We start from the raw sequence: 27,647 nt of genomic DNA on the forward strand, positions 1-27,647 counted from the left end.
ATATTTAGCAAGCACTGACTGCCTGGCTTTTAAAATTCAAAGGTCTTTGAGGCACACAAATGTAGATATTTGCTGCTCTTTTAAAAATGATGGATATTGTCTTCAGTTCAGTGTTGAAAAGCATTTTCAGGATGATGTGGTGATGTAAAAAGCTGTGATATCTCAGTGTATAAATTGAATATTGATTTATCTCCACCATATTCCTGTCAGTACATTATTATTTATTCATATTGAAGTGGTAGCTGCAAGTTTCAGCTATCTGAGGGGGAAGAATAATTTTTGTTAGTTAATGAATAATTAACTCAGTTGAGTAGTGGAGAGGACTGATGCATGCAGAGAGGTGATGCTACACAGCAAGTTTTCTGGCACTTATAATATAGTTTAATAATAAAGTTTTTAGTTTCTTTTTGGCCTAAATTGTAGCTCCCATCTAACTTCTAACTCTTTTCTGTGAAACTGATTTATAACTGATTTCTACATGGAAAGCATTCTTTTTTGGTGAGTTGTCCTCATATCTCAGCTAAAAGATAAGCTTTTGAGGATAGTGACAGTGCCAGAATAATTGTGATATTAAACTGCTACTTTCAGTTAACTGGAATCAACTTAGTTACCAGTGTAGTTTCTTTAGTGTTAAACTGATGAAGAGAAAGGATAATCAGTGTTATTCAGATATTTTTTATATATATAATATATTTTTATATATATATTTTTGCTCAGAGAAGAGCAAATCTATAGGCTGGCAGAGACTGTTGTATAAATTCCCTCAATTTGTCATCAAACACAGGCTATGAGATCACATCAAATAATTTCTAGCTTTCTTTTTATCCCCTGTGCTGCTCCTGTGGTGTGCTGTGAGCACACGTGCTGCCATGCACAAATATGTTTTTATATTCCACTGGCACTGATGTTAATATTTTTGCTTTAAATATTTAGGAAAATAGGAAACCACTCACCTTCCTTTGCAGCAAGCATGGATATTCACATTCTGCTGCTGCACTTGTGCAAATGCCCTGCATTCCCTGACAGTTTGCTAAGTGTGAGGCTCAGAGATGTGTGCAGAGATTTGATTTTCCTTTCTGGAAAAGAAAAGGACAATTCCCTGCTCTGGCGCCAGGGCAGATTTAGCCTCTGCTGACGGAGGAGTTCTGCCTGTGCTGCTGAGCTCTGCTCTGCTCTGCCTGCATGGGGAGCAAGGCAGCAGAGAAGATTTCCTATTCCATGGGAGCTGCTGCTGGGAAAAGCAGGATTTTCACCATCCTGGTGATGCTGGTGGAGTAGTTTGAAAGCCTCTGTGGAAATGAGGTGGTTACTGTGGAAAAAGAGCTCAGATTGGCAGGTTTTGCTGATTTTTTTCAAAAGTTTGTTGGTTTAACTCTTTGTGATTTGCTGGCAACTTCCTCAGGAGAAAATATAGTGAACCAGGAGGCAGAGAACAGTATGTTATCCAGAAATAAAAACCACCTGAGGGTAAAATTTGGGCTTCACTGAAGCCAATGAAATCTCTGGTTTCTTTCTCAGTAGAACTAGGTAAGCCATGGATGCTCAGTTTGCAGAGCTGCTGCAGTTATTTCAGACTGATGGAATGGTTTGGTTTGGAAGAAAACTTATTTTCTTTTTAATTGGAAGAAAACAGCAAGAATTCAATAAGCAATGGGTTGTTTTTATTATTTGCTACCAACATGATTTTGATTAGAGAGCACCTAAAATGCTCTATAAATGTGCTCTGACTTTGCAATGTGAGTTTACAGATAGGGAGGTAATGTGAACTAACTGGGATGTCCCAGCAGGATGGCAACTCTTAAAAATATGGATTTGGGCGTTCATTCTTTGCAATTCTGTCTCCTGTGCTTGCTTGAATAAAGCTGCAATTATTTCAGCTATTTCATAGTTTGAAAAAGGGAAGAAAATCAGTTAGAAAAGAAAGAAAAAAAAAAAAGACTTCATAAAAATGGGGTTTTGGTGCTCAATGCAAATGGAACAGGGTCTCCATAGAAGGAAGGATTCATCTCTGCCTCCAGGCACATTTTGTTTAAAAAAACAAACAAACCAGAGAACTGACAGTCTTACATGCTGGTTCTCGTTATGCCTCTATTGGTTTTAATTGAAATTTTGCAATAGCTGGATGCTGGTCTGATAGAAATTAGTGCAAAACTGTAAGCCACCTTATGTTTCATCAACAAGGTGTGAATTATGTTGTTTATAGAAATAATTTAATTATTGGCCAGATTCATTTTGAGCAGAGCTGCCTTAAAATTACCAGCATGAAACTAATTAGTCGTGTTGTAGATAAGTGGAGCTCTTTGTTACCAGCCTTCCCCTTTCTGGTGTTTTCTCTGCCTGGAGGGAATTTTCAGGGCTGGGGAATTAAAATCCCCATCTCCAGTGCAGTTAAAGGCAATTAAATGGAAATTCTTCCTCACTCCCCCTTTGCTGGATTGCAGATGAACAATGGCTGTTGGCATCGAATGTTCATTTTCACGGCAGTTTTTTCTTCTCCTCTATAAATATTTCCCAACCATCCCTTTTAGGAGTGGTTCTGTTCCTTATTTATAAAAAGGCAGAGTGGTTGCCTGAGGCCTCAGAAATATCGATGGCAATCAGAACTCTCTGCCCTGGGACTGCAGAACCTCTGGAGCTGAGCTGAATGTAAATTCTCTCTGTGTTTTCTGAAGGCTTTGTTGATTAGCATCTGAGATAGGAATTTCAAGAGGACTGTGGACACTGAAGGGATCTGCTGAGAACAAACAGAAGCAGCAGTGTTGCTCACATTTTTATCCAAATCCTCCTCGGGGAGAAGCCCTTGAATTGTTGACATTTGTCCTACTGCTCTACATTGGTAAATAGACTCAGGATTAATTCTGTTTTCCATGTTTCTGATCTCCTCAGCATTTCTGGCACAGGTAAAACCTCCATCACCTTGCCTTGCAAGTCCCTTTTACTGAGAAATCTCTCTTGCAAGTCCCTTTTACTCTGAAATATCTCGTGCAGATATTGACTTGTGTGACTTTGTCGTTGCTCCAGCAATTTGCATTTTTATTGAAGAGAGTTGAATTAAGTAAGCTGGTGTTGGGAAATAAATGCTTTTTGCCTTTAGGGGGTATTTAAATAGCTTCTTCAAGTGTTCTTTATGGATTTCTCAGTTGCCTGTACCATGCTCATAGAATTATTAAAGCTGGAGAAGATCTCTGAATCCAAACTTTGACCAAACACCTCTAATTCACTGTTCCAATGTCTGGTCATCCTTTCAGAGAAGAAATTCTTCCTGATGTCCAATCTGGACATCCCCAGCACAGCTTGGGGCTATTTCCTCTTGTCCTAACTGTAGTGTATTTTATTTCAGATCATGAGTGGATCTATCCTGATATCCTTTCCACCACACAGAAACTACTGTCCCCTAAATTTTTCAAATGGGAAGTTGAGGAACAGCTTCCTCAAGTGTTTGTAGCAAAGCATGAATTAAAAAAAACCCCTGTCTTTTAAGTTTAATTTCCAGCATTTTGAAATGCAGACTGTTTGCATGAGAACCAATAAGGAACCCCCAGTTTGTTAGCTTGCTTCAAATTGAATACAAAACATTTAATATTTTTTTTTCTGCAAGATGGGGTGTGTGAAGTAAAAAGTATGTTGTTACATTAAAAACAAACAAGCAAACACACAAAAATTCCTATCTGTGAATTTTATGTTCCATAGAGCATGAAACTGACCATCTTGAGTCTCGAAATTTTGAAACAACCAGTGCTTAGCCAGTTGCTTGGGTGCAATTGAATTTTGATCAATTATCTCATTCCTTTTGACTGAGGAACAGGTTAAGTCTAGGAATCTGTTGTTCTGAGCTGAAAGCTGAATTAGCAGTGAGCCAGAAAGATGCTCAATCTCTGCCTCTGCAGAAGAGTTCAGCCTCCTGCCTTGCTGAGCACAGGAGGAATCAGACAATCAGCTGCTTGCAGCCCAGAAGTTCATCATCCAGTTTTCCTCCCTACAAGCCCATGCTGATCCAGGCTGTGTTCCCAAGCTGTTCCTGAGTTTTCAATCTGCTTCCCTGCGAGGGCTGTCCATCTCACATGCTCTAGCCACACAATGGCTGTTAATTTTTCCTCTTCTGTCATCATGAAGGATGCATCTGCCTGTGTTTTGATTGCAATATGCCTGGTGTTTGCATTGGAAGGGTTTAATCACTCCAGTGTTGGCTTGCAAAAGGGAACTATTGACCTGCCTCAGCAATCTTAAATGGACTTCAGGAGGTCATGCCAGCTGTGTGGAGATTTAGTTTAAATTGTGACAAAATTCAGAGGCCTGGAATGTTTTAAGAAAGCAGATATATTATAAAATGGAGCTAATCAGTCACCTCTGCAAGAAATCTCATGGAGAGACAGAGAGTCTCAGTTAGGCTGAATTCTGGGTTGGATTTACCAGCCAAGAAATCAGTGCACACAATTTTCATCAGCATCCGGGTGAGCAGGGTGTAAAATAGTGGAGATAGGGAAATAGTGTGTCAGGATGGAGCCACAGCACAAGCTGTGGAGGAGGCAGATTTGTACCAACTCATTTTGAGGGAAGGAGGAGATCCTGCTCAGCTCTGCTCAGCCTTGCCTGGAGGGGATTTCCTCACAGATCTGGCACTGATTGCTCTTTAGCAGAAAAATTATAAAGTATCTGGAGCTGTTTTTAATGAATTTTGGAAAAATAAAAGTATGCAGTAAGCTTAAAAACCCCGTATTGGAGAGACACAGAATTGCAAGTGGCTAAAGGAATATTCAGTGATAAGTGGGCATTCAAATTGTGCCACAAAATAGCATCAACCCCTAGCATCCCCGGCAAAGATTTCCATCTGTGATGCCATCCTGACCTTTGACTCACAGATATGCTGCCCTCTAGGATAATCCAGGCTGTTTTCCCCTGTTTTTGAGCAATGAATGTGGAGGTAACTAATACATAATCCATTCTGCACGTTAGCAGCTCAAACAGGTAATCGTTTGAACAAGTTCAGTGCTGTTGCATTATGCATCAGCAAAACTCCACTGAGTGTCAAAGCCACAAAGGTAGGGCTGCCTGCTTGCCCTGATGGCTCTCAGGTCATGTTTTATTGCTTATTAATCACCCCAGACTGGAAGGATGGATTTCTGTGAAGCACTTCAGAATTGCAGCCCCAGGAGATGATTAGTAAAAGTGAAATTGAGAAATAGCAGCCTTCATTAGCTGCTTGTGTTTTAAACTGATCTTTTGCATGGATGTTGCTTTCTACACCTAAATTAGACATTTAGCTTCTTATTTTCCTTTTTCTCTTGAAGTGATAAGTACAATTTTTGTTTCAGACATCCTTTTGTGTCACTGCACATTAGCTTTCTGCTGCTGTTTATATTTATAATATCAATATGACATGTCTGGAGCAGTTATTTTTCTATTGTTCTTCTGCAAATCTGTGCCTGTTTTGTGCACAGCATTATTTCTGTCATGCTTGTTTGCTTCTGACATTGGAATTTCCATCTGGGGTTATTTAGAGTTCAACAGTAAATGGTTTTTTTTCCTCCAAAGCTGGAGGAAAACCAAATGACCTCTTCCTGGTGTGCATCCACTCTTCCCATCCTTTGTCATGACATAAAATACTGATCTTTATTTTATTGTTCTCAATAAAATAATTATATTATAATATTTAATGGTGTCTTGTTAGTCAGCTTTTAGGACTAATTTACAAAAAATAATCTTAACTCAGTCAAGAGTTCCTTTCAAGCAAAATCTTGAGAGAAGTGACAGGACCAGTTTGTGTCCAATGCTTGACTTCCTTTATCTTGCAGTCCAGGTTGTCACCTTCTCATGGGAGCAGAGTCACCTCAAATATTTACTTCACAGCAAGGTTGTAAGGTTTTATAGATAAATAAATGGATTAAGCAAATCATTAAAACATAAAATCAAAATAGAACAAATTTCTAAAAAAATATTTTTATAACAAATATTTCTGTGAAGTGAGAAGTATTGATACGTGGTTTAATTTAAAAGAAGACTAAGTGGGAATGGCTGGAAAGTTTAAACTTTTTGGTGTTCTGTACAGACTGTGAAATAGAGAATCAGAACTCTTTGCTTGCTTATAATTAAAAGGTATTTCACGTTAATCTTGCTGCATTGATCTGCATAATTACCATCAACAGGGAAAGTGATCTGTGATTTCTTGCTCAGCCTCAAATTGGGATCAGCGAGCTGCTGAATGTAAGTTTGTAGAGCAAGATCATTTATTAGCAGCTGTTCCCAAAACCATTGTCTGAGATTCACAGATATCAGTGCTGAACAGTTCCATTAAATTGAATTTCTTGTTATTTGGAAAATCCTGTTTGGCAAGTTGCTGACTCTTGCTGTTCCAGTAACTCCCAGCTTTTGGAGAAGACAGCTGGGTTAATGCATTATTGAATATTTTTAGAATCCTTTAATGCTGAGTTCACAGGATTCTCCAAGTAGACTTAAAAGCTGAGAAGTTTTTGAAGAGGGTTTTACTTTGAAGTTTCCAAGGGTCTGCCTCAGTTCTAGTGCCAGTAAAGCTCAGAATGTGTCCTGAAAGGCTGTAAATAGGAACAGTAAAACAATGGATTTAATTTGGCAAATCTTATTGATGGGAAGGCAAAGGGAAGCCACAGCTTACAGTGAGGTACAACTGTGTGCTGGGCTTTGTGGGTTTAGGGAACTGGAGAGAAATTAGGCTTTGAGGGGTTATTTTTTTCCTGAAATAACATATTGCTGGGACTCAAGTCTTGCTCTCATGTATTATGAGAAAAAAAAAAATATCTTTCAGATGTGTTCACTTTGATTTAAGATCTATGGGAGAACTTTGGCTAAATATTCTTAACTTGAGAAGCCTTCTTTTGTCTTCCTCCACGATTAGGTCATGTCATTTTCAACTAGGTGTCTTTTTTTTTTTTTTAAAAAAGGTAATACACTCAAATCAGGTTTTGCTTTTATTTTACTTTATATATTATTTTACTGCTATTTTAACTTCCTTTTTGTGTGTCTATTTTACCTTATGGCATAATTTTTATATTATTGTGTTACTGCTGGGTTTTCCCCCTCTGTTTTTGGTAGTTAATGATGAAAAAATTTCATGGTTAAATGATGAAATAGTTTCATAGTTAAATGATATCTCCATCATATCTGCTATCATGGTTTGTACTTTCCTTTCTCCCAGGTTGCTCCAGAGCTGTCAGAAATAACATCAGAAATTTTCTCTGAGAAATTGTCTTATTAAATTGATCCGTGTAAGCAGATAACAAGAGGATAATCAATGAAAATTCTCTCTGTATTTACACACAGCTGCTCATTACTGTTAATAATTATTTTGGGGTTATTTCTAGGGTTTTCACTGGGTTTTTTCCCTTGCAGGCTTTTGGACAATCATTTTCTGTGCACCGCAAAGTGGCTGAGGATGGAGAAACTCGGGAGGAAACTCTCCTGCAGGAGTCAGCCTCCAAGGAAGCTTATTACCTGGGCAAGATTTTGGAGATGCAGAACGAGCTGAAGCAGAGCAGGGCTGTGGTCACCAACGTGCAGGCAGAGAATGAGAGGCTCACTGCTATTGTGCAGGACTTGAAGGAGGTAAATGGGGCTGGATTTCCTTGGGGATTGTGGATAACGTGACTGTGAGTGAGGAAAATATTACAGGAGGTAAAAATGCTCACCTCTTGATACCCTTGGCTATGTTGAATTTTTATTTTCTGTTACTCCAATCAATGTACTTAAACATAAATGGGATTAGTGCAGTCAGTTCATTACACCACATGCCATTATGATTAATTAATTGAATAATAATAATAACAGAGATTGACACCACTTTGGGCTCTTGGTGATCTTTTCACACTGAATTATGCTGATATTTCACCCAAAGGAGTCTCACCCTTGTGCCCAGCCTGGTATCCTTTGTCCATGGCTGTGATGTCCCAATGCCTGCTGAAATGAGATTATCTTCTCCTGCAAGTGTTTAGGAATTTTGTCTGCTTGGTTCTGCCTCTTGCAAATGGGGAAAAACAGATTAAAACTCCTCCAAATCCTGACAGCTACGAAGGTGAGGAAATGAAAGTATGAAGTGTCTGGTATGTTTTGGGGCAAAGCCAGAATTAGATGCTGCTGTGGGTGGATTGCTACAATGAGGAAGCAATTTGTCTCTTCAGGCAGTAAATTTGGAAATCTAATTAGAGGAAAAATGGAAAAAAAAGATCTTCATGTGGGTCTCTCTGCTGAGTGATGCGAAGATAGATTGGTGGATTTTGGACATAAATTACCTGATTGTATCCTGTCTTCTCCCCTCACTCCAAGAATATATGCTTTAAGCCTTAATGAGACAAGTTATAAACTAAACAAACAAGCAAAAAAGTAATTCCTTTCACCTTCAGCCTTATTATAGAGGTTTGAATAAGTGCTGTGTGATTCAGGGAATATTGGTTTTGCATGGATGACAGAAATTGTGGTAGTTTATCTGTGCACTCAGCCACTTAGGGTACTGAAGACTGATAGGTAGAATTTAAAAAAAATGTTTTTTCAACAAAAAATGTCAATTGCTTCTCATTGCTAATAAGTGTCGTTATTAACAGACAAAGATTTAATTACAAATCTGCCATTCAACTCCATCTTCCTACTTAGTTACCACCAAACACTTCTTTTGGTTTCTTGCCTCACAATTTGCCTAAAAAAATACTCAAGTGAAAACAAAGATGGCTGTGGTAAGATTCGCCTTTTTGTTTCCTGAAATGTGGTTTATAATCCTGAATGATAATCCTTTCATAGGATTTTTTTTTTAGGATTTTATAGGATTTTTAGGTTTGTGATCCTAAATTGCTGTCATCACTCAGAAGTTGTTTGTGTTTCCAAGTTCATGCTCTTCGTAATCACTGAGTGGAAGTTCAAGAGTTCAGGATAAATACATTTTGTTTCAGCAGTGTTTTCTCAGGGCAACCTTCATCTCATTGTTCTGCTAGTCTTACCCTCAAATATCACCTGCAATCCACCCAAACCCATCTTTAATTGGTTGTGTTTTTTGCTAACGAGCCCCAAACAACCACTTTGGACCCAAATTTGTGGTTTGACACATTCCCCACTGTGTTTTCTTTGGCAAGGATGAGGCACTGAGCCCTGCTGGGAATAGCAGAGTCCAACAATGGGCACTGGGGAGGTCAGAGAAAGGCCAAGTGGGATAATGGAGCATAACCAAGGGACTGTTGCATAAATACAGAGTGCCTTGTTAAAAATACTCAATTTTCTTTTGGAAAAGGGGACTCAAATAGAAAATGAAAGGGGGTGAACTTTGAGCTGCGCTTGGTAATTTCTGGGCAGTAATTAATCAAATCAGGGTCTGGCACTGCCTGTTCTTATGTAAGTTCTTTGAAAGAATGAGCCTTTATTGGTCATATTGGTTATAAAATTAATTTTTCTCAGGTATCACACACCAGTGGCTGCTTGGATATTGGGCTAGCTCTCTGAATTTATCTCTTCTTATATATATTTTTTTTGTGTGTGTGGCCTCTACATTTCAAAAATACATAACTTTTCTGCCTTGCTGTTGTTTCTAGATGAGGAAACCCTCTTAAGAACTCCTTGTGCTGACTCATTCTTCTCAGCCTTAATTTGCTGGCTAAAAATAACTTGGGGCTTTTGTCCATTCGAGTGGTGTGTGGAGTGAGATGGATTTTTGGCAGTGCTGGGATTAGCTGCCTTGCCAGTTTTTACAGAATCCTTGCAATGTGATCTGCACTCTCAGGAGCTTCTGGGGATTTGGACCTTGTGACTTCATTCATTTGCCTGGGATTAAGTGGGAAAGCAAGAAAATTCTGGGTGCCAAACTTTCAGAAAACTTGAGTCCAAAAGTTTAGCAGCTTTCCAGATAAAGTAAAGGCAGAAGGAGAATTTTTTGCTGAAAGTCCTCACTGCTTGAGTGCACAAGCAAATGGAGCGTAAATTTGGGTGGTGTGTGTCACTGATAGAGAATATCAAACAATGAAAGAAGGTGAGGTTGTTTTCCCAGTGCCAATTAATTTCATTTGATATTTTTTTGAATATCCTGAGCAGTTTTCAACAAAAAAAAAATTATATATATATATATAATTAAAGCTTTTCTGAGAGACTAATGTTGTTTTTCCCAGTCATTTAGTGTTAGAATATGCCTGGCAATTGTTGAATGTTTTATGGCTTCAGTATTCTTTCCATTGGGATTTCCATTGGGATTTCCATTGGGATTTCATTTCTCTTCTCCTGGGAATCCCCCCATGCATAGTAGCCCCACCTGATTGTTGATTTTCTGCTGTTATTAATTTTCTCCTGTTCCCCTTATATGGATTCCTCACTGCCTGTTTCCCTTCCTCCTGAATTTTTTATTAATCAGTACAGAATGGATGGCACTGAGTGGTCATTGGTTCAGAGATGAGATCCAAACAAAACTGAAAAACTGAATTATCTCTGCTGGAGCTGTGATGAATACTTGGACCTGGAGGGAAACTCATGTGTGCTAATCACATGTGGACAATAATTACCAGCCAAGGTGCTTGAGCTTCAACATCTGCTCTTTGTTCAAAACCCACATTTATTTTCAGCCTATTTTTTTTTTCTTGTCTTTTAATCAATACTGATTTATTTGTAAGGGTCTCTCCTGGGATTTACTGGGTCATTTTGGGAAATGGGATTTACCTTTTCCTGGGGATGTGTTTTGGCTGCCAGGACATGGAGCATTGCCTGTGACCTGACCCCAGGAGTGTATGGTTTGTGAGATGGAGCAAAACACATCTCAATTATGCCTGTGGGTGGTTAGCAACTCTTAAAGAGATTTTTGGCAAAAAAAACCCACAAGAAAAACCAAACAACCCACTGAACAAATAGCAAGAAACCAAGTAGAAGCAAAACATCTTAAATCCTGAAAAATATGAGAGAAGTCAACATCTTTGAGGTTTATATTTTTTGAGGTTCATATTTTTATGGTTTTCTTATATGTATTCATTCAGGCTTACAAAACTGGAGTCTGTCCTGTGTGGCAATGTGATGCCATCCTTAAATAAATATGATCCTCTGTGGAGAAGATTTTTCTCTCCAGTTCTCCCCTTTCTGCCTCAAAACCTCAAACTCATTACCAGTTTGTCGCTGGTGTGAAATCATTAATAAATTCTTGGCTCACATCATCTGCACTAATTGTCCTTCCTGCAACAAACTCTGTTCTCAAGGGGAAAATTTATAAGGGGAAGGTGACAGCAGGGTGACCAGCAAGGGCCTCAAATCTGCCACCCCTTTTTCTCTCCCTTTGCCCTTATTAGAATACATGAACCAAGCTGGTTATTTTTAGTTATTCTCAGCAGTCAGTGCCAGTCAGCAAGCAGGAGGTGGGCAGCAAGTCAGGCAGAGGTCAGACAGTGTTGTCACCCTTCCATTGTGATGGTCAAATCCACCCTTAAGCTTCAGGATTGAGAGAAATGCACTTCTGCTGGCAAATGTTGGAGGTGTGGACGTGCAGATGATCATATATGATCAGATCTTGTCTGCTTCTGTGAGGTTTTTGTTGGAAAAAACCAACATTAAATAGGTAGGGCTAGGTATAAATGGAATTTTTGTCTTCACTGCTCATTCCTTCTGCCTCTGTAGCATTTCTTCTCCTCCTGGAGCACAATGTTGGCGCTTCCAGCTAAATGTGCCTCGAAGCATCACGGCAGAGCAAGGATTTTTCCCCTCAGTGCAATTCTCTGACACTCACTGTGAACTCCCTGTGAAGCATGGCTGTGGCATCACAGTGTCACCTCAGAGCCAGCTGGGCTAACAATGCCTCATTTCCCACCAGGGCTGCACACCTGGGCATGGAAAGGGCATGCAGAGGCAATGCTGGGCACAAATCACTGAGGTTTGGCTGATATGCAGAGTTTTTAATAATTGTTACTCATGTTGCATTGTGTCTTGTTTTCCCTTGTGCTGTTCTCCTCAACAGCAGTGAGAAGATGTAGGATTTTGGTTCTTTGCTTCATAGCAGGATGTGATAATAATGGCAAGAACAAAGGTCTGGTGTACATTTTTGTTCTTAGCTGCATTCAGAGGTATCAAATATAGTGATTCTTTGCACAGGCAGAATAACCTGTGCTACATCCTCTGTGCCTGGAGGCAGAAAGAGCCAGGATCTTGTATTTAAAGGCAGGATAGCTGCAAAAATGCTGTTTTTTGACTGCAGCTGGAAAGCTCCTTCCTCTCTGGTTGCAAAGATATTGGAGATGGTTTTGCTAGCTGTTGTAATGTCATTAAAAATCCTGGCAATGGCTCAGAGTGAGCTGGAGAGATAATCTTGCTTTCCATCAAGAAGCAAATGCAAAGACTGGGTTATCATTCTGTTGTTCATATCATATTGCACTGACCTCTTCTTCAGGGCTTGTCAGCAAGGCCAAGGCACTGAAAACAAAATAGCTTTTTTCTTCTTTTATTACATGCCTTGCTTAAGGAAACTCAGCCATGACTATTTCTTTTCTGTCCAACACAGCAGCAAATTCTGTTATAAGCTATACCATCTCTCAGTACTTGTCTTATTACTGAAACTTGAAACCACAGTCTGGTTTTGTTACAGGTGTTTAAGCATTTTTCTTTAACGGGATTTTTTAAAAATGTTATTACAAAATACTTCTAAGCATCATTCCCACCTGAGGTCTGGAAGAGGTCAAGTTATTTTTTATTTATGTATAATTCCAGTTTTATTTATAGACCCAGTGCTGCAGCTGGAAAACAGTTCAGGCCCTATAAAAGGTGCCATTAAAAGGTGTGGGAAAATGGGTTGTGGAAACAACAGTAAAGTAAAATACACACATGTCAGCTCCTCCACTGAAGCCCATAATTCAGGGTGTGTGGGGTGAGGAGCAATGTGCCTTTTCCTCTGCTGCTTTCCCTCTTTTCTGTCTGTAATCCATCAGAGACTTTCATTATTTCAGCATGGCTTGGGTTAACTGCTGAAGGTGATTTATTGCTGCTTTCTCTCCTGAATACAGAGATGGAACCCGTGTTTTCAGCTGGGATATTCTCCAGATTGAGATTTTTTTTTTTCTTGCTGTAATTTTCAGTTGATGGTGTGGGATTTTATTGCACAGCCTTGATAGCCTATTATTGTTCAGCCAAGGGTGGGGAAAATTAATTTGGTCTGAGAGATGTTTTATATGAAGTACACATTTTGATTTTTGGTTTTACGAAGCAGTTTCTTGCTCTCCAGGGGATAGATTTATTTTTAAAATTTATTTAGTATTTTCCTTGGGTCTTTGCCACTTTTAGAAAATAATGCTAAGCATTGAAGCACTAATTTTGTGCCTTGCTCAGGCCAGATAGAGCATTTCAACAATTCTTGGTGTAAATATAGCCTGAAGGCAAACTCAGGCATGCAATGCATCTTCAACCATGTTAAGAAATTCCTTTTTTCAGGGAATGCAGTGGTTATTCCCTCCAGCTCTGTGCCATTACAGGAAAATCTCCATCCCTCAGCTGATTCAAGGACATTAAATTTTACAGTTATTGTCAAAAAATGAAAGCAAGATTTGCATTGGAACAAAGTCCTGCAACACAGAAAACATTTCCAACCTTCTTACCCTGCAAGAGTTACCCTGGGAGGTTTTTATTTTCTGTAAGGTACATGATTTTTTATTTTCAAATGTTTATGTGAGGGATAAGTTTTTGAGACCTTAAGTGCTCTGCTTTTCTCCCTCCACCTTCTTTGACAATAGCTGAACTAAATCTACCATATATTTATTATATATATTTATATATGTATATATATATAAAAATACCTCATTGTTTGAAATTTTCTACTGAAAATTGCTACACGTTGCTGTTTAACCATTTGCAGGCTGGCATGGTAAATCAAAGGAAAAAAACCAGACAAACCCTCAGTGCTTCTCTCTTCCATTCAGCAGAAATGAATGAATTTTCTTGTCCTCTGTGAGCAACTCTGCGCTCAGAGCTCACAAATGGGGTTTTTAGCTGTTTCATAGTGATAAAACCAATTCTGGTTTTTCTGAAAAGGCTCTGCTGTGCTCTGCAGGCAGGGAAGTGCTCCAGTAAATGCTGCAATTAAAACCTTTTTCTTTTGGAACATATGGGATCAACCAGGCAGGAAGAAGGAAGCTTTGTATGAAACACAGTGGGGGAAAAAAGTGCTTTGGTCGGAGAGAGAAACAATTTTATCAATTTAAAAAGTGCCCCAAACCAGCCATGATTTACCTTCTGTGACTCAGATTGGCTCACTATAAATGCTGCCACTCATGTTTTGGCTGGGCACACTAACTGTGCCCTAAATTCAATTTTTTGTGGCCAAGATGAAGGTGGATGTGCAGGTAAATATAATCTTTTCCAAGAGAATGTCCTGCCTGCAAAGAAACCAGACCCAGGCAGCTACCAGCAAACTGCATGGAGTTCACACTCATTCTGAATAGTGCATTTTTTTACAAAAGAAAACCCACAAATTCCCCCAAAATGGGCTATCTCTGAATGGGATTTCCTTTTAAAACCACTTACATCATCATGCTGGACACTCCATCTTTGATTCCAGGCAAAACAAAACAAAAATAAATTTCTGCCTCACGCTCAGAATGTTGTATTTCATAGGTGAGTAATTTTCTAATCTTATGGAAATGATGATAAAGATCATCTCAAAAAGCCAAGACTAGTGATGCTTGGTGCTGCCATCTGTTCAGCTGCCTGCCTGCTTGGTGAGATCATTTAACCAGCCTGTTCTTACACACACATTTATTTTATTCATATGCAGGATAAAATACCGTGGAAATTAATTGTTTGCAATAATGCTCTTTTTTTTTTTTTGACCAAGATGTGTTTTGCAAATTTGCTACCTCTCTACATAAATGTATGCATTGTTTTGATTGCTGATCAAAAATTTGCACTGTTTTAAATGTGCCCAAAGTGCTTAAGGTGTATCATTTGTACCAATTTTTTATAATGAGATTTTTTATTTTTTATATTTTATGTTTATAAATATTTTATATAATATTTTGTATTTATATTATTTTTCCCCTGATGAGGATGGTGAAGCACTGAGGCTGATATCCCCATTTTTAATAACTATCTGCCCTCTTGCATTTTTTGGTGTCTTTGACACTTGGTGATCTGTGCAAGATAATGGAGGAAAGTTTGTGTTGCATTCTAAAGCTCAGAAATTCTTGGGATTCTTGTAATTCCTGGGATTCTTGTGCTCATAACACTAACTGAAGTGTACTGCTTTCCCTACCCAAAGGTCAAAAATAGCAATTTTTCTTCCAGTGCTCCCAATATTGAAGAGCTTTTCACAGGGCTAATATGAATTTATTTGGTTCTCCTTTATATATTGCAAAAGAAACCCAGACTGTCATGTAGCAACTCTTTCCCATGTGTTCTGTGTGCTCAAACATGGAAATTTCTAGCAACTCTGCATTTTCCCTGATGGAGTATTGAAAGAACCTCCCATCCTTTTTGGTTTGTTATTCAATTACAGGGTATTGCAGCTCTCCTTTTCTTTAAAGTAAGTTTTTTTCACTTGAAGAAATCCCTTCTACATAAACTCTTCTGTTCCATTTCCCACTCCATTCCAAAGCTGTGTACCAATGCTAAACCCAAGTTTCTAATTGAGATTCCAATCAGGAAAAATTGCATCACTGGCTTTTGTTCCCCTGTGAAAGCCAATCCTAATGGAGACTGCCTTCTAGAAAATATTTCCCTTTCACCTCTGAAAACAAAGAAAAGTTCCTGTCTGAAACAAGTGCTGGGGCATTTCAGGGCCTTGTCAATAGGGGAAAAAAACCTATAATATATGATAGGATATATCAAATGTCATATATATGATATGATTGACTATTTCCATTGGATGCTTTTAATGTGGGTTGTTACCACACTAGCTGGAATGTGTTAAAATATGCATTTTCACCTCTGATCTTAAATTGAAGGGAAAACTTGGGAAACCTGGACTGTAGATAGTATTTCAATGATGGAAAACCTGCCAATAGTCCACAGCTGTGTAGGTGTGACACAGAATATATTGATCAGTGAGAGAAGCAGAGTTCATAAATCTCACCTTGTTCCTGTTGCTTGTCTGAGTTCTGCCCTAGTTCAAGTGTGGTGGTGGTTTTTCCCCCTGAGCTTGGCTGTCATTTCATTAGATTGATTATTCTGCTGCACTTTTTTCAGTGTATAACTGAGTTCAGCTGTGCTCACTCAGGCCTTTGGGCATGCAAGAGAATTAGAGCTAAAAAACTTGCATTTAAGTATTTATTTGCTGAAACTGGTACTGGATTTTGTTAGTAATGATGGTGTGTCAAGGTTGTGGTTGAGTGCTCTAAGAACTCAGAGAAAATTTAAGAACACTGTAATGAATTTGGAGCCATCCTCTAATGTTTTCTGGTTTTTTTCTAACTTATTCTTGATATAAAATACAAAAATCACTGGCAGGCTTGTAGATTATTTGACATTTGCCATGACTTACTGTCCTATTCATGCAACAAGGTGTTTGTAGGAAAATATCAGTGCTTTGGTGGATTTATCTTTAGGTTACTGAAGGGCTGTTTTTAGGGTTTTTTTGTGGATGTTCTGTTAGTTCTTTTGTCTGTATCTAATATATCAATCTGTTTTAACTGATAATATATCAATAATCTGCTATCAGATCAAAACCCATGGTGAGCTGGATGAAAGTCCAGTAGAAACCAATGGTGGAAGGAAAACAGCAGTGGTTTTAAGGGGGAGCACAAGAGAGTAGAGAAAAAATAGACTTAAACATAATTTTTAATGTCCACAGCTAAGCAATCCCATAACTTATTTGATATTTTACTCCCTGAGCAAATACAGAATTTTAGGGCTTTTTTCCCCTCATTTTGATGCATTGCAGGCAGTTAATGATACTCGGTGTTTATTCAATTCCCAAAGGAATAATTCAATTCTCAGGCTGTGCAACCATAGGCAACGTGCTTCAATAATCTCTGTGAGAACTGCAGAATTCATAGGCAGTCCTTGCACTGAGTTCTTATGGCACCAATTACATCTGTATTTCTGTCCTGCATGCTAAGCAGCAAGAATCTTGTTTGCTCAGCCTTTTGAGGAGGAGATAGAAAACTGTCAACATCAAAATTACTACTGTTGACAGTTTATATATATATTTATATATATATGTGTGACAGTTTTTATATATATATTAAAACATTGCTGCAGCTGACAGAATATATATATATTTTTGTGTGAGTGTGTGGAATTTACAGTCCCTATTAGAATAAAAAAAAAGGCAGATTATAAAAGCCAAGATCAGGTTTCAAACCAATTTTATATTGAACAGCCCAGGGTGCTGCACTGTTACAGCCCCACTTCCTGGGCACAGGTATTTTCACTGTCCACGTCAATAAATTCAAGTAACCTTCAGTGCAATTTACTTTATCAGATCTTTTATGTGGGCATTTGTATTCATGAATCACCCTGCATGTTGTAATGAGTAAAAATTATGTGCAAAACTCAGTCCTAAAAGGTGTGATTCACAGATGAAGCACTTATTTTTTCACTATATTTGCCACCTAGGTCACTCAAATACATGCTCTAGAATAAAACCCCTAAGTCTTTGATGAAAAAAACCTCATCAAGCCATGTTTTTAATCTGAACCAAGTGGTGTTTCTGAGTTGCAGTTCCTGCTGGTGGCACAGCAGAATCAGAGGGGGTGGGAGGTGCTCTGCACAAGGGCAAAGAGGCTGCAGGCTGCTGTGCTGCTCTCTGCAGCAGATGGGTAATGTTACACGGGTTTTAATTGCTGCAATTGCTCCTGACTTTGAGGAAGTACTCTCCCTTAATCATGACAGATTTGGCCACATAATTAGATTGAAATTTCGTGGCTCAGATGTGTTTGTTTAAGGATGCCATGCCTCTGCCCATCTGGAGATGGAATAATTACCCAAGTTTAACTTTCTAGCTGTTCCTCTTTTCACAGCAAACCTTTTGTGCTGTATTGATATTTTTCAAGGGGAACTTGAAAGAGCCTGTTGTCATTGGGAGGGTGGTGGGTGTAGATCCACAGAGCCTTGAAAACAGCTCTGCAGCTGACAGTCTGCAGGAATAATTTAGTCGAGGGAAGCTCTGCAATGAGCTCAGGCTTATGGAGCTCCTTTGATGTTGAGCTCCTCTGCAGCACAACGGAGAATGTGCCAGCAGATGACCTCTTGGAATAGATTTGTACCTATGAATACTTCTTTTTTGCATCCTTGAGCCACTTATTCACTCTACTTTCTAGAAAATATTAAAGGTGTCTCACTTCTTTCCATGTATTTCTCCTCTCCCAATTCAGTGTGAGGAACAATGAAGGAGTACTGTGTTATTTGGGGTCTCCTGTTCTTTCCCTGCCCTCAATATCTACTTTTTTGTTGTTGTTTGTTGTCTATCTCCTTGTTTATCATGCAAGGGCATCTAAAGATTTTGTCTGGAATCCTCATTTCTTACCTCTTAGAGGACAGAGGTGGATAAAGATGGATAAAGTGGGAAAATGGAAGATTCCTGCAGAGAGGAACAGATGCATTTATCTCCCTGCCTTCTGTGGGTAGGAGAAGAAATACTGTTTTCCTCTCTCGGTGTGAAAGACTCTGCTTCAGCTTCGACATTCAAAATAGATCTCTGGCAAGAGCAAAAGTAAAGCCAGGAAATAACTTTCTGGGAAAAGTGTTGGGATTGTTGGAAGTGTTTAACAAGCGATTAGATGGTATCAGGAATAACATAGATGTAGCTGCTCCTATCCTGGGAACAATAAATGGACTACTAGATGCTGCCCAGGGACCTCCTTGAGATCCACTTTTTATTACTTTTATGATCTTTGGTGAGCTGAGGATCAGGATTAGTTACATGTCTGATTCATTTGAGCTCAGCCCACTGCTAATTACCTGCACTGTCCCAGGGAGCAGAACGATAGGTGCTGCTGCCCAGCCCTGGCTCTGCATGTCAAATCTCATCTTTCTGTGCTCTCACTGAGCTCTGCAGCACAGCCTTGCCAGGGCAGGGGAGAACAGAGGCACTTGCTCAGGCACTGATGCTGCAAAGGCCTTAAGGCCTGTGATGCCTTAAGGATTTTTAGCTGCTATTTTTCATGTATCTGTAGTTGTGGTGTGTAGCTCTAAGCTCCATAAAGTGCTGAAAACCTCTGTTCCCAGCATTTTAGATAAAATATTTCCTCTTAGTTGGAAAATCCAAGGACACTTTGCTGCCTCAGAGCTCCAAGACTTGTAAACAACAGTGAATTGGGGAGAGCAAACTTGGGGTGATTGACATCATCAGCTGAAGGTGTAATTGGAGGATTGAGGCTCAATATGTTAATGGACAGAACTTAAAAATGTGAAGAAGTCATGACTCGCTGTCCATTTTGGGTGTAGCCTCTCTAGGCTCTGTCTGCCCTAAATGTACCTAAAGGCCTTTAATGAATTAATCTTCTTTTTATGTTTCCAAGACCAAAGATTGTCTTGGTGTACAAACTGGACAAAGCAGAGGCTGAGTGGTGTTTCAAGGCAGAGCTGAGAGCCCTGAGCTGGCTTTGTGCATCCCTGAGCAGCACTGATTACTAGTGTGAGGGAGAGAGGGAAGCAGGGCTGAGCTGTAATTAAAATATCTCCACGTTCTGAGGAGCAGAGAGTCACCATGGGGAATGGAGAGCTTGCAAGGAGCTCTGTGCCCAAAATGTGGGACAGTGGTCACTGCCCAGCGTGCTCAGGGTGACCACAGGGAGCTCTGAGAACATCATGATGGCCAAAGTTAGGGAAAGACAGAAGAAAGCAAGCAGATGATAAACAAGGAGAAATTTTTCCATACCAACCAAGCATAATGGAGCTTAAAATGGTCAAGCTGACTCTTATTTGGGTGCTTTGGTGTTTTTTCTCTTTCCTCCTTTCCACCTTCAGGTATTCACTTCACTGCTCCTCAGTGTTTCAGCACATTCAGTGAAGTCAGTCCTGCTGGAGGCAACATCAATTTTACAATTTACATCCATGAGGCTGGGTTTCCACCTCTGGAACTTGGAGCAAATCATGCAGTTGTCACTGAGCAGCAAGAATATCCAAATGAGAAATGACATGTTTTCCTATGCCCCACCTCCTGCCAGCACCAGTGCTTGTGTGTCCAATCAATCAGCAAAGCCAGGGACTACAAACATCAGTAAAACAACCTTCTTTGTTGGTTTTCTGGAGTTTTCTGATGAAAACTGATCTGGCTGGTGATGGGAAAGGTAGCACTGGTCTGAAGGAGGGTCAGGATTTGGGAACAGGAGCTGTGGGAGTGATAAGCTTAAACTGATCACAACCCCACTCCCTGTTAGCACAACTTCCCTTTTGTTGCTCAGTCAGTGTCCCTTTGGGTCTGGAAGGAAATTTGGCATTTTGGACCTGACAGATGGCCTCTCAAAGAGATACATGGAGCTGGCAGATGCTTCTCCTAAGTGATCAGTTAGGCTGTAAAACCAGCCCTTGGCCTCTTGATGAGCTTGAAAAGGCCTGTGTGGCTCCTGCATCAGAAAACCTGCCTCGAGGCTTTGTCATGTAGAATCACTGCTCTGTGCTCCCGAAATTGTGGATAGAAAGTGACAATGTAATAGGAAAGGTTATAACTGGGCAAAAAAAAAAAATTCCTTTCGGTCCAAAATGCCCCAGATCCACCCTTTTTTTTTTTTTTTTTTTTTTTTCCCTTGAGCTAATCTGTCAAGAGCAATTTGGGTTTGGTATCTTCGTAATACTACTCAGAATAATTGGGTGATGTGGAGTGGGTAATACCTCCTGCTTCAGAGAGTGCAGACCTGAGGAAAAGGAGGATCAGGAGAGATCTCCTTGCTCTCTACAACTCCCTGAAAGGAGGGTTTGGCCAGGTGAAGGTCAGTCTCTTCCAAGGAACAGATGATAGGATAAGAAGAAATGACCTCAAGTTGCACCAGGGGTTTAGATTGGATATTAGGAAAAGTTTCTTCAGCAAAAGGGTTGTGAAGCATTGGAAATAAATCCTCCCACTTCTTAGGGATATTTAGTACCTCTAGAGCTGCAGGATATGGATGAGTAGCAGAGTTTTAAATCTAAACAAAATGAAATCCACAATGTCCTCCTCATGGCAATGCTTTTTCCAGGCAATTGGTATTTTGCTGGTTTTAATAGTTATGTGTTGATGTGTGATGCCATCCCACAGATCTGCAGAAGACTCAAATCAACTGAACTGTGCTGGAACCCTGAAGTCTGAATTTTCTCTCACCCTCTTTTAATAAAATTTAGTTTCATGAAGTTTCTGATCCTTTGAAGGAATTAACAATTTTACAGCAAAGTTTATAGTAGAGGGCTGATATTAATTATAAATAATAATTAATACATTAAGAGTTAATTTGTGTTTAATTAATGCACTAGTAGTAAGGCATAATTGCTATAAATGCTGTCAAATCAAACCATTATTTTTTAGATAATATACATGATTAGAGATCTGTGGTTCATGTCATCTTGTAAAGAAATCATCATAATATTGTGACCATGCTAGTCAGCAGGAAAATTTAATACCTGAACTACCAGAACATTCCTTAGCTCTGTCTTTTTATATATACTTATATATTAAAGTCAATAAAATAGCCACTCTGTAAGGATTTATATGTAGCAAGATTTACAACATGAAGTATTATGGGTTTAAAACTCTGTGATAAGTACATAAATGGGACATTTAATTGCCCTCAATACAAATTCACCCTACTTCCTTCAATTTAGCTACTCCAATTAAACACCCTGAGCATTTCAGATGATTAAACTATTAAATGTATTGTAAATGCTTTCTCTGAGATCTGTTGCTGGTGAAAGAACTTGAAACATCCATTATCATGATCTGGTTTCTAATCCATATGCTACAGCCAACAAATATATGGCTTTTTTTCATCCTTGCCTCTGCTAGTGCTGTCATTCTGTAAGTAAATCCATGGAATGGAAAGATTATGAATATTTATGTTATGCTACAGATATATTTTCAAAAATATCTTGTGCACAGTAGCATGGGATTTTTTTCCTGGTTTTTAGACAATGAGTGATATATCTAAAGCTAAGGAATGTCAGATTAGTACATAATTTCAAAAGTCAGTGGTTTCTGGGTTTGGGCAAGAGGAGCTGTATTTGTGTTCTTACAGTAGAATATGTAAATCCATGTATATACATAAATACTTGTATAAATACAGCTGCTTAGAGCAGATAAAATATCATAAAGTCTAACAAAACAACCTAAATGAAGCTTTTTGAAGGATAAGATCAGATAAACTGCACATTAAAAAGGCTGCAGACTCCTAACAGTGATGAAAAAGAATCTTTGAAGTAATTTATTTTGGGATGCAGAGATATCTGTGTATTGAAATAGAAGCAAAAATACTTCTGTATGAGATGCTCCAGCTGTGGTTATCAGGAGGATTGGGGTGCAAATTCGGCAAAAGGATCAGACCAGGTCACATTAGGTCATCACAAAATCCCTTAATGTTTTTTTAAGCGTGGAAAATTCCTTCAGTTCAAGCTGAATATTCTTGTATAGGAGGGAGGGAAACTTCAAGTCTAGTCTAGAGAGCTCTGGGGACTTAAAACACTTGATGGCAAATAAAGAAAACAGTTTTTGCTCTTCTATTGCCACTGTCATTCTCTTCTCTCAGCCCCTGCTAAATTGAATTTTCTGTGATATCACTACTACTGTTCTTCATAAAAAATACATCTTGCGTTTTCCCCTGCAGAATAAAGCAAACATGACATACAAATTTACAGGGAGCCTTGTCAACAAACACATAGGATCATGGATATTAGGCTGAGCCTAAACTTTCTTTTATATTCAATTTACCACCAGTGCAATAAAACTGCCATCAGATCCAAGGGGATTTCATCCTGCAGCAGCTATCAAACAATGCCATTAACTTGGAAGTGTGCAATTTTATCACTGTTCTCTTGTGAGTTATGAAAATTAAAGAGTTGCACACGACATCAGCTGTGGGTTCGCATGTTCCAACAGATAAGTCTGGATTTAGTCTGGAAAGTTTGAGACTTGTAATTAATTGATGATTATAAAGCTGTTTTTTCAGTGTGAAAAATAGTGTGTTTCGCTGGAATAAGGACCTGAAATCTCTTAAGGAACATTTGTTTGAACAGAATGTATGGAAAAAGCCCAAACACTAGTTCTGCAATTTTTTTTTTTTTTTTGGGAGGGATGGGGATAAAAACCAGTGGACAAAATACAGAAATAAAGAAAAGATCCTTTATCCACTCCAACTTAGAGGGGAACCAAAATAGTTAATGGGACTGCATTCATGGCTTCCTAGGGCAGCACTTGGGAGTGTTCTGACGTGAAAATTGTGTATTTTTTCATGGTTTTCAACGTTACCCATTTCCATTCCTTCCTTTTAAAATACCTTCTCACTTGCAATTATTTGATATAGTTTGATATTGACACAATGTATTGCAATGCATCTACACCCACCTCATACACTGTGCTCTGCATGTAGCATATGAAATACAGCATTTTGAAAGTCTATGCTGAATCAAAAAAGAATAATACATTAACATATAGTGCATTTAATTGGCTAAGAAGTACCAGCTTCTATTATTTAACATTCCACTGATGCTCAGAGCCCTGTCAGCATTGATGGTTGGTAGAATACAGATGTGATTCTTGCCTCTGCACAACTTGGAGAGATGTTTCCCTTCTCATCTATGGCAATTCTGAAAATACAAATTATATTTATTTTCACCTGTTTACTTATTTTTATCCGTTCAAAGGCTCTGAACCAAGTCTGAGCAGACTTTGTCTGGACTGAGCCTCCTGTTGTGCATTTGCCATGCTCTGCCCTGTTATCTGTACGTTCATTAGAGGTGCTGTGGGGCTGACATCTTCCACAATTAGTGCTCATGTGTAATGAGATGCAATGCTGACAAGGACTCTCTTGTTTCCTATAGTTTCCCTGAAAGGCTTTTTCCTTCTTCTTTGGCACCAATCCATTCAAGCTGCTGCACCACGTTCAGCTGGCTGAAAATCGTTTCCAAGCCCATTTAAACGTTGCTGGTGTGCTGTCAGCTCCACCTCTTGGATTCATTTGGTTCTTGCAGATCCAGTCCATTTTTTCATAGGGAATTCTCTCTGGGAATGTCAAAAGTCCTGAGGCAGTGCCCTAGTAAAGCATCTGGCTCATCTGCTTTGTCCTACAAGTTCAGTGCTTGATGAGTAGTAAAGTTTAATTACTAATTACTAGACTAATAATTTGGGTTACATTGTCCTCTAGTGGCTCATACAGATAACTACCCTGCTGACAAAATCCTTTTGATTTGTGTTTTTAAATCCTCTCATATTCTTTTCATGCAAGTCCAAGTCAGCTCAGAAAAGGCCAAATATAAAATTTGCCTCTCACTGCTGCTCTAGCAGTGCAGCAAGATCTTTCCTCCTACAGTTGCAGATATTTTGCTTAAGAAATACATGTTTTAAATAGTTCAAAATAACAATGAGATTGTGAGAAGATAACATATTTAATCAAAGCATCAGATGAAAACATATATCTGCTTCTTACTGGCAGTAAAAGGGAATAAACTCAACATAAATTATTTTTTAGTAGGTTCAGGACTAGTTGTATATGGAGGTCTTATATAAAGGAAATCAGAGTAGCATTGCAGCATATCCTGTGGGTATTCACTCCTAATCCTCAGTCCCAGCTCAGTGTGGAATCCCTGCCTTTCCTGGGGATCATACAGAGCAGCTCTGGGTGTTTGCCAGCATCATGCAGATGTGTGCAGGGAGGAGGAGGAGGAGGAGGAGGAGGGATCTGGAGCATGGAGAGGAACTCCCAGGGTGTTTGCAGGGACAAAACCCACATTTAATATTGCTTTGAAAAGGTGATGCCAGGTTCTGTGATGTGCTGGGTGGGTTTTGTCTCTGTATCTTCCTTTTTCCTGCTCTTTCTTGATGAAATGCCACGAGTGAGGACCAGTAGAGGCTGCACTGCCTTTATGGAATAGAATTATTACAGTTTTTCTGTGTTCAAGAAGAGCAGAGCAATAGATGGTTCTGTTTCTGTCTCCAAGATGAAGTAGGAAGCAGCAGTTACAAATGAGGAGAAATGTGGTATTTCTCTTACAGCAATGGTGCTGCACTCCAGCAAGGTCATTGCTCATGTTTTGTGTTGCAGGTTGGAATAAGAAGAGAGACAAAAATACTCACATTTTACAGAATTAATTTTCAAGGCTTTCTCAAATTACCCTGCCTGGCATTCTATCAGGGAAATACTATATCAGATTCTGTAAAAATTCCTTGTACATGTACTCCATTTCTGCCTACCTTTTTTATTCCTCCCTTTCAGAATCACAGAATGGTTTGAGTTAAAAAGGACTCTTCTAGTTTGTTCAGAGGCCAATTAGGCAGTGATGGATGCAGGAATATTTACACAGAGTTCCTTTTATCTAGTGCTCTGTGACTGTTCTGCACTGGAAACCTTTTTGCTTGTTTTCAGCTAAGAAATTAGGTAGTTTCCTTATTTCTTCTTAATTAGCTGCTAGGAGGAGGGTGATGGTTTCTAGTTTTCCTTAACAGGAAGTTTTCATTCTCAGCACAGCCAGGTTTTTGACAAGTGATTTGTCAAAGCCTTTTTGTCAAAGGCTCTCCAGTGCCTTCAGGAACAAATGGGAGTGCACCTTGCTGCCTGGCAGATGTCTTTGGAGAGCAGATGTTGATTTTTTGGTGTGAATGTAGAATGCATCCTTGGGTGGAAAACAGGTGGTAATTTTATTTAAATCCTGCTGTACCACAGAGCAATGAAACTAATGAGATGTGCTAAAGCCTTGCCAGGGTTTCCATGTCAATAAGCATCTAATCTTGAGATTGTTTTAATCAGGTTTCTCTATCAGATATTCTCACTTCTGCATTGCCAGCACCCACCTGGAATTATTGCTTGGCCTCTCATTAATAGGTGATGGTGCTTTGAAGCTCACTGTTAAATCATTTTATTTCAGGATTAATTTGTGTTTGGCTTTCCCTCAAGGCAGTGTTCAGCACAAATGGTGAATCATTTGTGTTTTTTCTCTTTTCAGAATAACGAGATGGTGGAGCTGCAGAGGATACGAATGAAAGATGAGATCCGAGAGTACAAATTTCGGGAGGCCAGGCTGCTGCAGGACTACACTGAGCTGGAGGAAGAGAACATCACTTTGCAGAAATTGGTGTCCACACTGAAACAGAATCAAGTAAGCATCGAAAGGTTCAAGGCACTGCACTGTAAAACGACGTCATTTTCTCCAATTTCCATATTGTGATCCTGCAGAGCACTTTGATTGAAGTTTCTTTGAATGTTTAAGGTTTTTTTTTTTTTTTCAGTTGGGTTTTTGCTGATCACTTATTCTAAAATGGCCATTTTAAAAATATGTGAGGCTCTTACCTCAGTTTTGAAAAACTCGGGTGGAATATTTCACTGCCAAACTATGTAATCACAGAGGAATTATTAAAAGAGATGGAATTGCATAGTTTTTCTCCAGCCCCTGGTCCTGTCACTGGTCACCCCTGTAAAGCAGCAGGGTCTGTGCTCTTTGCACTTTCTCTTCAGGTATTTATATTTATTGACCAAATACCCCAGGAGCTTTCTCTTCTCCAGACTGAACAGTCACTGCTCTGTCAGGCTACTTATTATTATTAAATTTATTAATGGTGCTTTTGGGCATTGAAGGTTCACAGTTCTGTTTACTAAGATCTGCTGTACAGATTTTAGCTCATTGCATTCCTGCAGGGATAAGCAGTGCTATTTCAGCTCCCTTTTACTGCTTTTTTACTGCTCTGCCACAAATGAGATTGAAACACTTAAAACAACAGAGCTGTGCTGCAGGGAATGCACAGGTAATGGCAATGGGTGCATAATTTCCTTGTTTATGAAGATGCCTAGTCTTTCACACCCCTGAGACTGAATTTATAGCAGATCATCTTTTGTTAGAGTTATTTACCTAGCCAGTCAATTCCTCCTTTGAGGCATGGATTTTTTTTCTCATCAACCTCATAGGAGACATTTCCACATTTTCAGGAAGCAAACGACACCTTTATGGACTGCCCTAGCTTCCCCCTAAAATAAAATCTGTTTGTAAGTGTTTATATTTGTCACAATATTTCATTCCTACTGAAACCGAATGCCAGCAGACAAAGAATTGTCACATTTTGAATGGCTTTAAAAATCAGTCATTTCGCATCACAGATCCATGCACTTGTGATTCCTAAAATTACTTCAATCTGCAAGATAAAATTTGAAGAGCATTTTACACTTTATTGCTTGAATTTACAGACCCATATGTTATAAGTCTTGCTGCTAAAATGTCATTATCTACATGTTGGCATTTTTTTGGTAGCTTTTTAAAATCTAAGAGAAGGTAACCATAGAGATATAGACCTCTAGTTTTTATATGGATTTAAAATTGAAAAGTATTGGTTGTTTTGTTGGGTTTGGCTTTTTTTTCATGTCCTTAAGTTACAACCATTGCTACTTGATTGCATTTCATAATTTTTCCAGGTGGACCTCCAGTAAAGAAAGATATTAAATTGTTAAATGTAGATTTGAAACTCTCGTGGATTTTCTTTTTCTATTTAAAAATGCCCAGTATGACTTTGGAACTTTCTTTGTTGTTTGATATGTTTCCAATATTTGGGTTTGAAGATTAGTGTTTTGGGTTTTAAGTTTGCC

General features: G+C 39.0%; 1 protein-coding gene across 7 annotated transcripts in view; it reads left to right on the top strand.

The window, feature by feature from the left end:
* Positions 1 to 27,647, top strand: part of BICD1 (BICD cargo adaptor 1) — a 101,479-nt gene that overhangs the window by 40,642 nt on the left and 33,190 nt on the right. For all 7 annotated transcript variants that reach the window (XM_085049478.1, XM_085049479.1, XM_085049480.1 and 4 more), the window contains exons 2-3: positions 7,363 to 7,575; positions 26,020 to 26,172. In XM_085049478.1, the coding sequence (XP_084905604.1) occupies positions 7,363 to 7,575; positions 26,020 to 26,172 (366 nt within the window). The remainder of the gene's footprint in view (positions 1 to 7,362; positions 7,576 to 26,019; positions 26,173 to 27,647) is intronic.

This window comes from Lichenostomus cassidix, chromosome 1Ab (assembly GCF_008360975.1).
Source record: "Lichenostomus cassidix isolate B80296 chromosome 1Ab, HeHo_3.0, whole genome shotgun sequence".
NCBI classification, from domain to species: Eukaryota; Metazoa; Chordata; class Aves; order Passeriformes; family Meliphagidae; genus Lichenostomus; species Lichenostomus cassidix.